This window comes from Monodon monoceros, unplaced genomic scaffold (assembly GCF_005190385.1).
Source record: "Monodon monoceros isolate NGI ecotype Baffin Bay Population unplaced genomic scaffold, NGI_Narwhal_1 Super_Scaffold_5, whole genome shotgun sequence".
NCBI lineage: Eukaryota > Metazoa > Chordata > Mammalia > Artiodactyla > Monodontidae > Monodon > Monodon monoceros.
Genome location: NW_021703782.1, coordinates 107,513,988 through 107,527,481, shown reverse-complemented (window position 1 = coordinate 107,527,481; position 13,494 = coordinate 107,513,988). Strand labels below are relative to the sequence as shown.

The 13,494-nt window shown below is 56.4% G+C and overlaps 1 protein-coding gene across 1 annotated transcript in view; it reads right to left on the bottom strand.

Moving 5' to 3' along the window:
• Positions 1-13,494, bottom strand: part of HMCN2 (hemicentin 2) — a 149,271-nt gene that overhangs the window by 56,983 nt on the left and 78,794 nt on the right. The window contains 13 exon segments of the mRNA XM_029203622.1: positions 1,967-2,086; positions 2,282-2,378; positions 3,426-3,601; positions 4,027-4,150; positions 4,978-5,135; positions 6,664-6,840; positions 8,374-8,469; positions 8,943-9,039; positions 9,477-9,631; positions 10,485-10,654; positions 10,885-10,993; positions 11,353-11,634; positions 13,120-13,398. Of these exon segments, the coding sequence (XP_029059455.1) occupies positions 1,967-2,086; positions 2,282-2,378; positions 3,426-3,601; positions 4,027-4,150; positions 4,978-5,135; positions 6,664-6,840; positions 8,374-8,469; positions 8,943-9,039; positions 9,477-9,631; positions 10,485-10,654; positions 10,885-10,993; positions 11,353-11,634; positions 13,120-13,398 (2,040 nt within the window).

The window sequence follows — 13,494 nt, the reverse complement described above, 5'->3', positions numbered from 1 at the left end:
GCAGGGAAGGATTTTGTAAACCAAGGGGCACTGGATTAAACACTAACTTCCAACATCCTGCACCTGTTCACAGCAGAGCGGCCCTCTGGGCCCTGGCCATCCATCAGCATGTGTCCCAGCAGGGGGAGGAGACTAGGTGGCCACATGACATTCTTCCTCGCTCTTACATTCTATTCTCTGTCCACACTCTCTCCCCTGGTGATCTCGACTTGTCACTTTGGGATTTATTCTTAGTCCAGACCTCTCTTCCCAGACCTGCCCTTGCAGCCTCTCCATCTGGGTGATGGCAGAATCACTCTCCTGACTACCACGCCAAAAGTCATCCCCGACCCCTCCTTCTTCTTAGCCCCCTATCCCAGCTGTCAGAAAATCCGGCCAGCACCACCTTTGAAATGCATCGAGACTATGGCCCCATCCCAACACCTCGTGGATACCCACCTAGTCCAAGTGCCAGCATCTCTTGTCCAGAGTCCCTGCAGGAGCCCCCTCACTGGCCACTCTGCTCCCACCCTTGCTCCCAATGCTCTATTCTCATCATGCTGGTAGGAACCATCTAGAGTACAAACCAGACCCCTCCAGAAGCCCCATGTCACTCAGGGTAAAAGTTGAGATCCTTACAGCCTTTGATCCACCCCCATCGCACAGGTGACCATCGCCTGGTACCGTCCCCTTGCTGAATCTGCTCCAGCCCCACTGGCCTCTTTGCTGTTCTTCAAACATGCTTGGTTCATCCCTGCCCCAGGGCCTTTGCACCTGCCATCACCTCTGCCTGGAATGCTTTTCCCTACAATATCCTCATGCCCATCCCTCACCTTCTCCACATCTGCTTGGTCAAATGTCCCTGGCCACCCAACTTAAAATTGCAAATCCCACCTCCCTCCCCCCTCACGGCTTCTCCCCTTTCCTGGCTTTTATTTCTCTCCATAGCACTTATCATGTCAGGTATTAAGTCAGTTACAGGCATACCTCGGAGATATCATAGGTTCAGTTCCAGACAAATGCAAAAAGCATATATCGAAATAAAGCGAGTCACGTGACTTTTTGGTTTCCCAGTGCATATAAAAATTATGTTTGGTCTATTAAGTGTGCACTATTATGTTTAAAAACACAACGTACATAACTTAATGAAAAATACTTTAAAATGCTAACCATCATCTGAGCCTTCAGGCAAGCCATAATCTTTTTTCAATTGTAAATATCAAAGATCACTAGTCACAGACCAGCATAACAGACATAATTATAATAATGAAAAAGTTATAAATATTGGGAGAATTATCAAAATGTGACAGAGACCCAAAGTGAGCAAATGCTGGAAAATGTTGGGAAAATGGTACTGATAGACTTGCTGGAGGCAGGGTTGCCATAAACCTTCAATTTATAAAAAACATGACATCTGCGAAACTCAGTAAAGCAAAGTACAATAAAATGAGGTAGGCCTATACTAACTTCTCATTTATTATCTGACTGCCTCAATCCACTGCCGTACGTCCAGCACCTAGAATGGTGCCTGGCACGAGAGGCTCTCAACAAATACTGGTTAAATGAATGAATTCCAAATATTTATTGAGCACCTGTTTTGTACCGGGCACTGTCTTAGCCACTGCTGAATTCCCGGACAGTGCCTCCCAGGGCTCACGGGCTCACGGAGGAGCAGACATTGAAGGACTAAGGTGGGTAATATGATGAGCTAACATACAGGGGTGGCGTCAAGGAGGCCTAGATTGGGGTGGAGGTCAGGGAGGGCTTCCTGGAAGAAGAGACATCTGAAGTGAGGCCTGAGGATCAATCCAGCTCTCATTGGCTGAGGAGGGGCTGCAGGGCTTTCTGTAACCAGCACCCACACCCCCTAGGGCTGTAAGCCCACCCACCTCCAACTCAGCTAGAATGGGGGCACCCAGCGAGGGCAGGGAGCAGCCCCCTTGGGTGGGGCAATGAGGGTAGGGCTGGGCGAGGTCAGCCATCCTACCGTCCTTCCTCCAGGAGATCTTGGGGAAGGGGACGCCCCAACATTCGCAGGACAGCCTGGCGGGGTGCCCCTCGGTCACAGTCAGGGTGCGAGGCTCTGGTGAGGGGAACACTGGAGGGACTGAGTGAAAGAGAGGAGGTGAGGTGGGCAGGAAGTTGTGGGCTGGGATAAGAAAGGGACCCCGTGGGGGAGAGGGTGGGGTGGAGGAGGGCTGTATCCTAGAGCCCACTCAAGGCAGCCCCAACCCCAGGGCTTGAGAGCCAGCCCTCACAGGGGCAGGGGGAGGGACCCCAGCCCAGCCCAGGAGAACCTCACCCCAGACATTTAGGTTGTAGTGTTTCTCCGAGCAGCCTGCCTGATTCCGCGCCTCGCAGGTATAGCGGCCTGCGTCCACCACCCCGGCTCTGTCCACCTGGCCGAGAGCAAAAACAACCCATCAGCGGGGGCGGCACAGATGGGATTACGCCCGGACAGACTGTGTGACCTTGGGCATGTCACTTTACGTTGCTGAGTCCCCCCTCCCACCCGGAACCACGGAGCAGTGGTAGCACCTGCTGCGCCTCTTGTACCGGGAAGTTTCTGGAAGTTTCTGGAAGCCAGGGCCTTGGTGGCCTGACATGGACCGGGCACAAATGGTGGCCCTGCCAGCCTCACCCCACTTCACATCCACAGCCCAGTCCTGTTCCAAGGAGGAGGCGGAGGGGACCCTGTCCTCAGGGGTCAGATCCTGACCTAGGGGGGTGAGGGAGCTAGGCTGTGGCTTTGCAGAATGAAGGGAAGGAGGGGGCGGTATTCCAGGCAGAGGAAACCAAAGAAAGGGGCTCAGAGTTGGGGATGATCACACCACAAGATGTAGAGGGGTGGGAGAAAGAGGAACAGGCTGGAGTGGAGGGTTCTCCCCGCGCCTTGGAGAGGTACGGCCCTCCCGCAGCTGACATGGACGAGCTGTGCTCTGGGGCAGGTGGGGCCTCACAGGCATTCTCTAGGACTCTCCCAGGCACCCCAGAAGAAAGGCAACAGGTGCTCACAGGTGAGAGAGCAGAGGCCAGGGTGGTCAGAACACGACCACCCAACGGTGCAGTAGTCCGGAGGAGGTGGAGCTACACTTTAAATCCAGGCTGTGACTCCAGAGTCCCTGACCCTAATTAACCCCTGCCTTGCCGGGTCAGATGAAGGGCCTTAAATGCCCAAAGGCAAGGAGGCTTTCGAACAAGGAGTGAAAAACTCGTGGGGGTCCTGAGGAAAGTGCCCCCCCACCCCGCCACTGAGGGCTCAGTCCTGGGGCTTCGCTCTCCATCCCTGTTTGGCTGGAAGCAGCTCTGATGGGTCCTGGGACTGGAGGGGCCTGCAGGTCACAGTGAGCTGAACTGATGCTCACGGGGGCACCTCAGCCTGCCCTGTTCAGGGCTCAGCTCTGCTCACAGTGGGGGCCCCCTTGGTGGCCTGGGAGGCCGCACACCTCCAGCAAGGCCTTGTCGGCGGAGAGGCGGATGCCAGGCCGGGGCTCCAGGGGGCGGCCGTCCTTCCGCCAGCTCAGCACGGGAGGGGGCACAGCGTGGCTCTGGCACTCCAGGGCCACTGACTCGTTGGCCACGACGGACACATTCAGCTCTTCTCCAAGGATGCTTGGGGGCACTGCGGGAGGGGGCGGGGCAGGGGCTGTCTCAGCAGCCAGGAGCAACCACCAGGGATGGGAAGTCACCATTAGGATGAGGGCCCACCCCCTGAGCTGCAGCCCTCTCGTCCTCCCCTTGATGACCTTTAGAGGAGGCCCCCAAACCTGAATAGGGTGGGCATTATAGCAACATCAATAGTCTGAATATAATTTTGTGCTTTAGTTGTACCAGATGTTACCACTGAGGAAAGGGCCCACCCACCCACCTGTCCACAACAGGGGAGTTCACACTCTAGGAGAGGGCTCTGGGGGTCCAACTGACCCCTACATGAAGGCAGACACAGTCCCAGGCCAGACCTCCCACATCCAACCCCCGGGGATGCCCCAGCCCCACCTTCTTGAGACGCCGGCCTGCAGCCGGCAAAGTCCAGGGCCTGACACTCACCGTGGACATGCAGGATGATGTCCCGGCGGTCCTCGCCCACCGCATTCACGGCGATGCAGGAGTAGCTGCCGGAGTCGGAAGCCCGGGCACTGGCCAGCGTGAGGACCCGGCCCCCAGGGAAGACCTGTGACCCAGAAGGAAGTCCACGTGAGGTCAGGCCCTGCTAGCAGGCACAGCGGGCAGCTTGTCCCAGACCCCCGGGGCCCGCCACAATGCAGAGGAACCCCGAGCTCTACCCAGACCCCAGGACCTCTGCTGGCTGGTGGGGAATAACATCTGTCCTGGGAAAGAGTCCCCTGGAGTGGGGCTATGGCTAGGGAGCCCTTGAGATAGGGCTGGTCCCCAAGTGTAAGATGCACGACTGATTTCAAAGAGTTTGTACAAAAATGTCTGGTTAATGATTTCTTATACTGATCACGTGATGCAATGATGCTTTTTGGATATACTGGGCGAACTAAAATGTATTTTTTATACAGCAGTTTTTTTTTAATATTCACTTTTTATTTATTTATAAATAAATAAAATAGCCAAAGGACACTTTTATTTATTTATTTATGCCACACTGTGAGGCTTTTGGGATCTTAGTTCCCCGACCAGGGATCGAACCCGTGCCCCCTGCAGTGGAAGCAAGGAGTCCTAACCACTGGACCACCAGGGAATTCCTTAAAATGCATTATTAAAATTGGTTTCACCTGTTTCTTTTTATTCCTCCTAATGCAGCTACTAGAAATTTTTAAATTACATATTCGGTTCACCTTGGTGGTGTGCATTATGTTTCTGGAGACCACCTGGCTCTAGACTCCGTTCAGCATCTCCCCTTCCTCCCTCCAGTCGACCATCCTGGGCCATCACTGTTTCCCTCTCCCCGCGGCACTCCCAGGCCCTGACCTCTGCTCCCAGCACCTACTGAGGCACCTGGGAGGCGAGTCAGGGCCACCCACCCCTACTGACCTGGAGGCCAGAGGTCCCTGCAGTGGACACAGGGTTTCCATCCTTCAGCCACATCAGCATGGGGCTGGGGGCTCCCGTGGCGTTACAGGTCAGCCGAACCGGGGTGTGGAGCATCACGGGGCCCGGCAGGCTGGGTGGCAGAGTGATGCGCGGAGGCACTGCGGGGTGAGGGCGGCACAGGGCACAGGCTGAGCCCCGCTGGGGGTGAAGCAGGCAGGGCCCCTGGCTGGGTACCCACACGGGAGCACACGGCCACAAACAAAAGCTTAGGGACAGCCACTCCCAACATGGGTGCAGCACTCCACAGTCCTTGAGGTTGCTCATCTCACCCTTCCAACTCCATCATGAGGCTTCCACAGGTGGGAAACTGAGGCTCAGAGAGGGAAGTCACCTGCCCAGGGCTGACCAGCTAGGAACTGGCAGAAGCAGCACCTCAACTTGGACCTTCTGGTCAGCACGAGGTCATTATCAGGGGGATGGTGTAGGGGTAACCAGGGTTGAGAATCCCTGGGCAGGTTTTGCTTTCCAACTCAGAGGTATCAGCCTCCAGACAGCCCCTCGTGGGCAGAAAATGGTCAGAAGATTCAGTTGTATCTGGGAGGCATGAGCCATGACACCCAGGGTCCCAGCCTCCTGTCCAGCTACCTACCCACTGCTCTCAGGATAAAGACCCAATCTTTCCAGCCTCCATCTGGTCCCCAGCACCACCCTGGCCCCTCCTCTCACTGTTCTGTCAGCTCCAAGCCCCCAGCCTCCTTTCAGTTTCTCAAATTCTCTATAGCCTTAGCATTTGGCACATGGTCTCCGTTTAGGCATCCAGCTCTCCAAGATGCCTCCTGGGACCCCCCCAGGCCAGGTCAGCGCCCCAGTTCCAGGCATTCAGTTGTACCTCACTTTTCCTAGCTCTTATCACAATTGTCATGAAACAGTACTTTGGGTAAGTATCCAGTTACTGTATCCTCCACTAGACTGAAAGCTCCCGGGTCCGTCTTGTTCAGGGCTGCAGCCCCAGCGTGTGCCCAGAGCACGTACAGGCACACCTCGTTTTACTGTGCTTCACCTCACTGCACTTTTCCCTTTTACTGTTCTGTTTGTTTTTTCCCTTACTGTTCTGTTTGTTATAGTGATCTTTGAGGTTGCTACTACGACTCACCAAAGGCTCAGATGATGGTTAGCATTTTTTAGCAATAAAATACTTTTAAATTAAAGTCTGTACTTTCTTTAGACATAATGCTACTGCACAGTTACTAGACTACAGTATAGTGTAAACAGAACTTTTCTATGTAATGGGAAACCAAAATATTCATGTGACTTGCTTTATTTTGATATTCGCTTTATTGTGGTGGCCTGGAACTGAATGAACCTGCAGTATCTCTGAGGTACGCCTGTACTCGATAGATGGAGGAATTGGTGTTTGAATAAATGGATGGTTAGATGGATGGATGGGTGGATAGGCAGAGGACTGGATGGATGGTTGGATCAGTGGAAGAACAGTTGGGTGTTTCCATGCATGGATAGAAGAATGGATGGGTAAATTATCAATGGATGGAAGGAAGGAAGGATGGATGAATGGATGATGGACGGAAGGAAGGATGGACGGACGACAGATGGATGAACAGACTGAGGGACAAATGGATGGAAGACAACTTTGGGGACAAGGATCCCTTTAGTCTCAGGGCAGCTCACCATTGACTCGTAGGCCATACTGCAGCTGTGCGCTGCCCGCCACATTGGATGCCACACAGCGGTAGCTCCCAGCGTCAGAAAGTCGGGCTCGCTCAATGAGGAGAACTCTCCCACCAGCTGACACCGTCACTCCCTTCTGGGCAGAGACAGGCTGGTGGCCCTTGAACCAGGAGATATCTGGTGAAGAGAAGAGAGATGAAAGGGTCCCTGCCAGCCCTTCAGACTGTGCCCTGTGTCATGGGCATCCAGGAGAGGCTTCCTGGGTGGCCACATGGTGTGCCTTTATTTCAGGCACTGGAGAAAGCCAGTGTTCTCCAGGAAGCGGGGCAGAACAGGGCGGCGTTGTCTGAGATGGAACCGAAGGCAGAGAGGGATGCAGGCTGGGGCAGCCAGGAGCAAGGAGAGTCAAAGTCAGCCCAGCCCCTCACGTCCTCCCCCTGTCAGGAGACCACCCACGAGGGAGATCTTTAGAGGAGAACACGGTATACCCCAAAACAACAGCCTCATAAATACGGACCAATTATAAAAAGCTACGTGCACCCCCACGTCCACAGCAGCACTATTCACAATAGCCAAGACGTGGAAGCAACGTAAATGCCCATCGACAGAGGAATGGGTAAAGAAGATGTGGTGCATATACACAATGGAATACCACTCAGCCATAAAAAAGAACAGAATAATGCCATTTGCGGCAACATGGATGGAACCAGAGATTATCATACTGAGTGAAGTGAGAAAGAGAAAGACAGACGCCATACGATATCACTTATATGTGGAATCTAAAATATGACACAGATGAACCTATCTACAAAACAGACTCGTGGACACAGAGAACAGACTGGTGGTTGCCAAGGGAAAGGGGGTTGGGGGAGGGACGGAGTGGGAGGTTGGGATCAGCAGATGTAAGCTATCGTATATAGAATGGATAAACAACAAAGTTCTACTGTATAACACGGAGAATTATAATCAATACCCTATGATAAACCCTAATGGAAAAGCATATTAAAAAAGAATGTGTATATATATATATATGTATAACTGAGTCACTTTGCTGCACAGCAGAAATTAACACAACACTGTAAACCAATATACTTCAATTTAAAAATAAATTTTAAAAATAAAGTTAATAAAGAGATAATAAATAAATTAGTAACGACCGATTGTATCTTCAACTTCCTTACCTCCTGCCAGGGTCCAGCCCAGAAGAGGGTTTCCCCATGGCAGAGGGCAAATACCTCCAGGGCTCACCACCCCAGGCAAAGCAGGGTTGAGCTGGCTCAGATGGGGGACAGGAAACGGACCCCCTTCCTGGGCCCATCCTGTCTGCCGGGCACCCACACCTAGCCCTAGCTCCCAGACCTTTGCTCAACTGCTGGTCTAGAGTAGAGGCCCAGATGGACGTCCTGTTTCTCACCGCCAGCCCCGGGGCGGCCCCGTGAAGCCACAAACTCAGCAGAAACCCGGCAGGTTTGTTTCAGACACCAGTGCAAAGGCTCTGGGCCCTGGCAGTGACTGGCATGTAATGGGCATTGCATAAACAGCTGTTGACAAGGAAGAGGGGAACGCTGGGGAGGGAAGGGGAAGGCCTGATGATCTCATCCTGCTTTGTCCACAGCCAGAGTGGTGCCTGCGGCACTGCCCCGCCTCTTTGGATGGGGAACTGGGGTTGGCTGGAGGTGGCTTTCAGCCAAGAGGAGGGGTCTTACTTACCAGGAGGGGGTACGCCTGAAGCCAGACACTCCAAGTTTACGGAGGCATTTTCCAGCACTGCCTTTTTGACCAGGCCCGGCTCGATATTGGGGGGCACTAGGGGAGATGAGGAGAGCCCCGGCTTGGAGGGGGTACAGGCTCTGGGTGGCTCATCTCAGCCTCCCCAGTGCCCCTCCCCAGCCTTCCCAAGGTGGGCTGGGCAACAAGGACAACCCAGGCACCCGGCCCCCCAGGAAGAGCCAGCATCAGGCACACTGGGGAGGTGGACCCCAGGCAGTCAAGAGGAGTGACAAGGGCAAGGATTTGCCCATATACACAAGGACCTAAATGAGCCCCCAAATGAATAGAACAAGGAAAGATAAATATGAATTAGAACAAGGCTGTCCACTGAAAATCCGGCAGAAAACAACCAAAAGCGACCACAGAGCAAATGATTTTCTACTTCTAAAGTTAAGTACGTGACATTAATTTTAGAACCCCCAGCCGTCCCCAACCCCCCACGGCAGCCCTGCGGGCCCTCAACCACCCACCACCCCAGGTCCAGGCTCTGCCTCCACCCACATCCTCACCCAACACCTTGAGCGCCACGTCTCTCCTGCTCTCCCCAGCCAGGTTAGTGGCAGCACAAGTGTAGATGCCTTCGTCCCTCAGGTCCACCTTCTCGATCTGGGGGAGAGGAGGAAAGGCAGGTGTGTGCCAGGATGTGGGTGGGGCCTGGGGTCAGAGCAACACGGACATGGCAAGTGGCCAGGTTGTTGCTGACCCCAGCGCAGGAGACGTGAGGCATGGGCACAAGCTTGGTTCCGGCTGGAGTCCTGAGCCACACATTCGGATTCCAGGGGATCCCTCTGGTCTTGGGGATACTCCCCCCCCATTTTCTCCCTCTGGGAGCTCAAACTCCGGGGACCTCAGCTAGGCTTAGGGCTCCCTTCCTGCTTCACACCCAGCACCCCAAGGTCCACTGAGCATTTCTAGGATGAGTGGACTCTGTTTGTCCTGCCCCCAGGCTGCCAGAGCTCCGCTTGGGCTCCCCGGGGCCGCTAAAAAGCAGCCCCTCCCCCTGTGCAAGGTTGGCCTGCCAGCCCTGGGGCCCTTGCACGTACCTGCAGGTTCCCCCCCGAGGCTGCCAGGGCCACACCATCCTTCCACCAGCGGAGGCTTGGGGTAGGTACCCCAGTCCCTGCACACTGGAGGGTCACAGGCTGCAGGAAAGGGGCTGTGATGTTCTCACCCCCAACTATGACCACCGACGGGAGCTCTGGGCAGAGGGAGAGGCAGGGAGGCCCAGTCAGGGTCAGGAGGGGTGCAGTGGGCACCCAGAAACCTCTTCAATGCCTGGGGAGGGAGGGAGTGGCCTTGCAGGGCTGGCCTCTAGCTTCCCTCCACTCAACCCTCCAGATACCTGGCCTTAGGGTAAAGAGCACCAGACTGAGAGCCGGCAGAGCTAGTCTTTCCCTTTCAAATTCTCCCATTCATCATCCATCCATCCATCATCCATCCATATGTGCACTGAGCATCTACTCTGTGTCCCACACTGCACTATGCACAGGGACACAGCAGAGAAAGTTCTGTGCTGCCCTCAGAGCTCCCAAGCTGGGCAGTGGAGATGAACAGCCAAACGAGAAATCCCAATACAGTAGGTGGGGGGTTATGGCCACGAGAGGCTGGGCAGTGCAGATTATAACCATGGTGGAATCAAGGAGGGCTTCCTGGAGGAAGGGGTGTTTTTTAGGACAGACCTGAAAGATAGGGAGGAGCTAATCAGGCAAAGAGGAAGAATGTTCCAGGCAGAGGGAGCAGCATTTGCAGGACTGGAGGTAAGAAAGCCAACGTATTTAAACAGTTGAATGAAGTTCAGCGTGGTCAGCATAAAGAGAGTGAGCTGGGGTCAGGGGGGAGGCTAGGGAGGGGATCGAAGGCCTGTAGACAAGTGTGGTGAGCAGCTGAGACCACCCTCTCACACCTGTGTCTCTTTGGGGAGCTGGCAAGTCCAGACCAGGAACGCTGTCCAGAGAAGACCAGCTCCATGCCCTTCCCATGTCTGTCAGGCTGGCTTCACCCACCCCGGCATCTCGGGCTTTCATTGCCCCAGAATGCCAGGCTGCCCTCACCGTGCACAGACAACTCCACTTCAGCCCCTGCAGTGCCCGCTTCATTGGTGGCCTGGCAGGCGAAGAGGCCCGCGTGGTCCAGCTCCACGTGGTCGATGCGCAGTGTGGTCCCCTGCGAGGTCAGCTGCACCCCGGCCAGCTCCTCGGCTGGGCGGCCATTCTGCAGCCAGCTAAGGTGTGTGGGGAGGGGAACGGGTCAGCCTGAGGCTAGAGAAGGTAGGGGCAACAGGACAGGCCAAGAGGCCAGGCAGCATCTCTCTCCTGTCCTCACGTCCCGGGCTCCATGGCCTCTTTCATGCTCCTGGGAGGGGAAGCATCTCCTGTCCCCACCCACCCCCAAAGCATGCTCTCTGCCTGTCCCCCAGCCCCCCAGTTCTGGCCTCCACCACCCCATACGCACTGGATCGTGGGCACTGGGGAGCCTGAGGCCTGGCAGGGAAGGTCCAGGGGCTGTCCTACGAGGGTGGTCACCGGGCCCAAGCCTTCAGCCAACAGGAGCTGCGGGGGCACTGTGGGCAGGGGCCACCATTGGGTGTCTGGAGCTGAGGAAATCCCGGCCTACAGCCCTCCCAAGTCCCAGTGCCACCAGAGCCAGGCCCAAGCTTCCCCTCACCCTTCAAGCACTCCCATAAACGGCCCCTCATCCAGAAGGCCTTCTAGGACCACCCAAGTTCAGCCTCCCCACAGGATCGGTCTGTTTATTCAATGTCTTCCCACCAGACCCAGGGCTCAGGAGTCCCGTCTCCCTGTTCCCTGCCTTATCCAGGGCTAATGGCTGTGAAGTGTCCGTGAAATGGAAGAAGCAGGCTAGGTGTGGGAGGAGGGGTCCACGGCCCAGGTGACTCGGGTGGGGCAGGCCTGGGCTCACCCTGCACCTCCACGGAGTACTGCAGCACGGCCTCCCCGGCGGGGCTGCTGGCCACGCAGCTGTACAGGCCTCCAGATGCCTCCCCCAGGCTCTCCAGGCTCAGCATGCCGCCGCCCGCCTCCAGCCACGTCCCATTGCTCTCCGCCATGGGTAGCCCCTCGTGGTGCCAGGAGAGGGTGGGGGGTGGGTGGCCTCTGGCCACACACTCCAGCGCCAAGGGCCTCCCGGCCACGGCCTTCACCACACGGGGCCCTCCGCCAGCGCCCTCGATGGTGGGCGGGACTAGGGAAGAGGCAGGGGGTACTCAGGGACCAGCAGCCTGGTTAAGTCCCTCACAGACCCCAACCCATGTGAAATGCCTTCTCCTCCCCTCCACTAGCTGGAACCCCTGTTCAGACATCACCTCCTCCAGGGAGCCTCCCCCGGCACCCTGGCTGGAAGCACTCACTCCCTCCTCTGCCCCTTGGTGCCATCCCCACCCCCCCTACACTGCCTGCATCCTCTCTCCACACCCTGCGACCCCCGTGAGCTCAGCCTGAGCAGAACGACACTTGTCTCTGTGCGTCTTCAGTATCCGCACACAGTAGGTCTCAAGATCTGCTTAACCCAAAAGGATGGGTTCCCCAGAGCCCAAGACCAGAGCCTCTACTCCTACTACTGGTCCCCTCCCTGGCCTGAGGAGGCTAGCAGACCCTAGCCCAGACGGCCCGGCCTCTGGGGGCTCCTAACTCAGCCAGTGATGGCCAAGGGTGTAGCCAGAGGCGGGGGCTTCTCTCTTCCCCTTGGGGAGGGCCCCCAAGTTGCTAAGCCCACAGAGTCATTGCCAGGAGACATGGGGCGATGAGGGAACGGGATGGGCTTCTCAACATTGCCTGGGTCACTAGCCCCACTGAAAATATAATGAAAACACACACGTGCATTTTCCATCAATTTCCAGGAGGTTCTCAGATCCCTGAATAAGAATCCCGGAGTTGGCTGCTGCCCGTAGACCCCACACACCTCAACTTCCCTGTGGGGTCCCCAGGACTCCAGCATCCAAGCCCTTTGTATCTTTGGGGACCAGAGCTCCGGAGCTGATTCCTCGAGAGGGACCAGAATGACCCCACCAGGCTGCACTCTGCCTTCTAAACTTCGTCTGCTCAGACCCATCCCTGCCCTCCTACACACACCCTGTCCTCTGAGTTCTTCACATGTCCTCAGAGCCAAGCCCCTCCAGGTAGGCCAATGCTGAGGTTAACAGAGCACAAATCAGACCCTCGAGGTAGGAACTGGGTCCTCTCACCTCCCAGCGGGGTGACCTGGGCCAGCCCCAGAACCCACCACGCTCACCCATGAGTGGGGGGACCAGGGCCCTAGTCCCTGTGCCGCGATTAAATTAGCTAGCACTGTGACGAGCCCCAGGGGGTCTGGACCACAGTGTGTGGCTAATTAAGAGCAGTTAGTTATTAGCTGTGGTCGTGGGGGTGTGGGCGCAAGTTCCTGAGAAGCCCTAAACCAAGAGGGGGGAGACCTGGATTCTTGACCCGGCTCCGCTGGGGCCCCGAGACAGGCCCTTCCCCTGGCGTTGGTTTCCTCACCCGCCTGAGGAAGGCTGGACGAGCTGAGACGACCCTTCTCCCTGGGTAACCCCTCATTCGCATTTTCCTGGGCCTCTGTCTGCTCCCTTCACCCACCTTTAGAGCCAGATGGAGGCCATCCCGGCCCAGACTCCCTCCCACCACTCGCCCCAGCTGACCACTGCTCCCGCTGCGACCCCGGACCGCTCACCGAAAACCTCCAGCCGGGTGGCCTTCTCCATGACCCCCACGGGGTTGCTGGCCCTGCAGGTGTAGATGCCAGTGTCCGAGCCCTGGGCCCTCTCCAGATGCAGCTGTCGGCCACCCCTGGTGTAGACGGCCCCGGCACTGGGAAGCAGGGGGTCCCCATCCTTGAACCAGATGATGTCAGGCGTGGGCACTCCTCGGGCTTCACACAGGAGCCACATGGGGTGGCCCTCCATGACGGCCAACTCACTTGTCTCGTTGGAGCCCCAGATGGTGGGAGGTGCTGAGGACAATGAGGGGTGGGGGGCAATCACAGGGAGCCTGCCCAGCACCGAGGTGGCTGGTGTCCCATCCCTTGCAGCCCCATGCACCTGTCTGT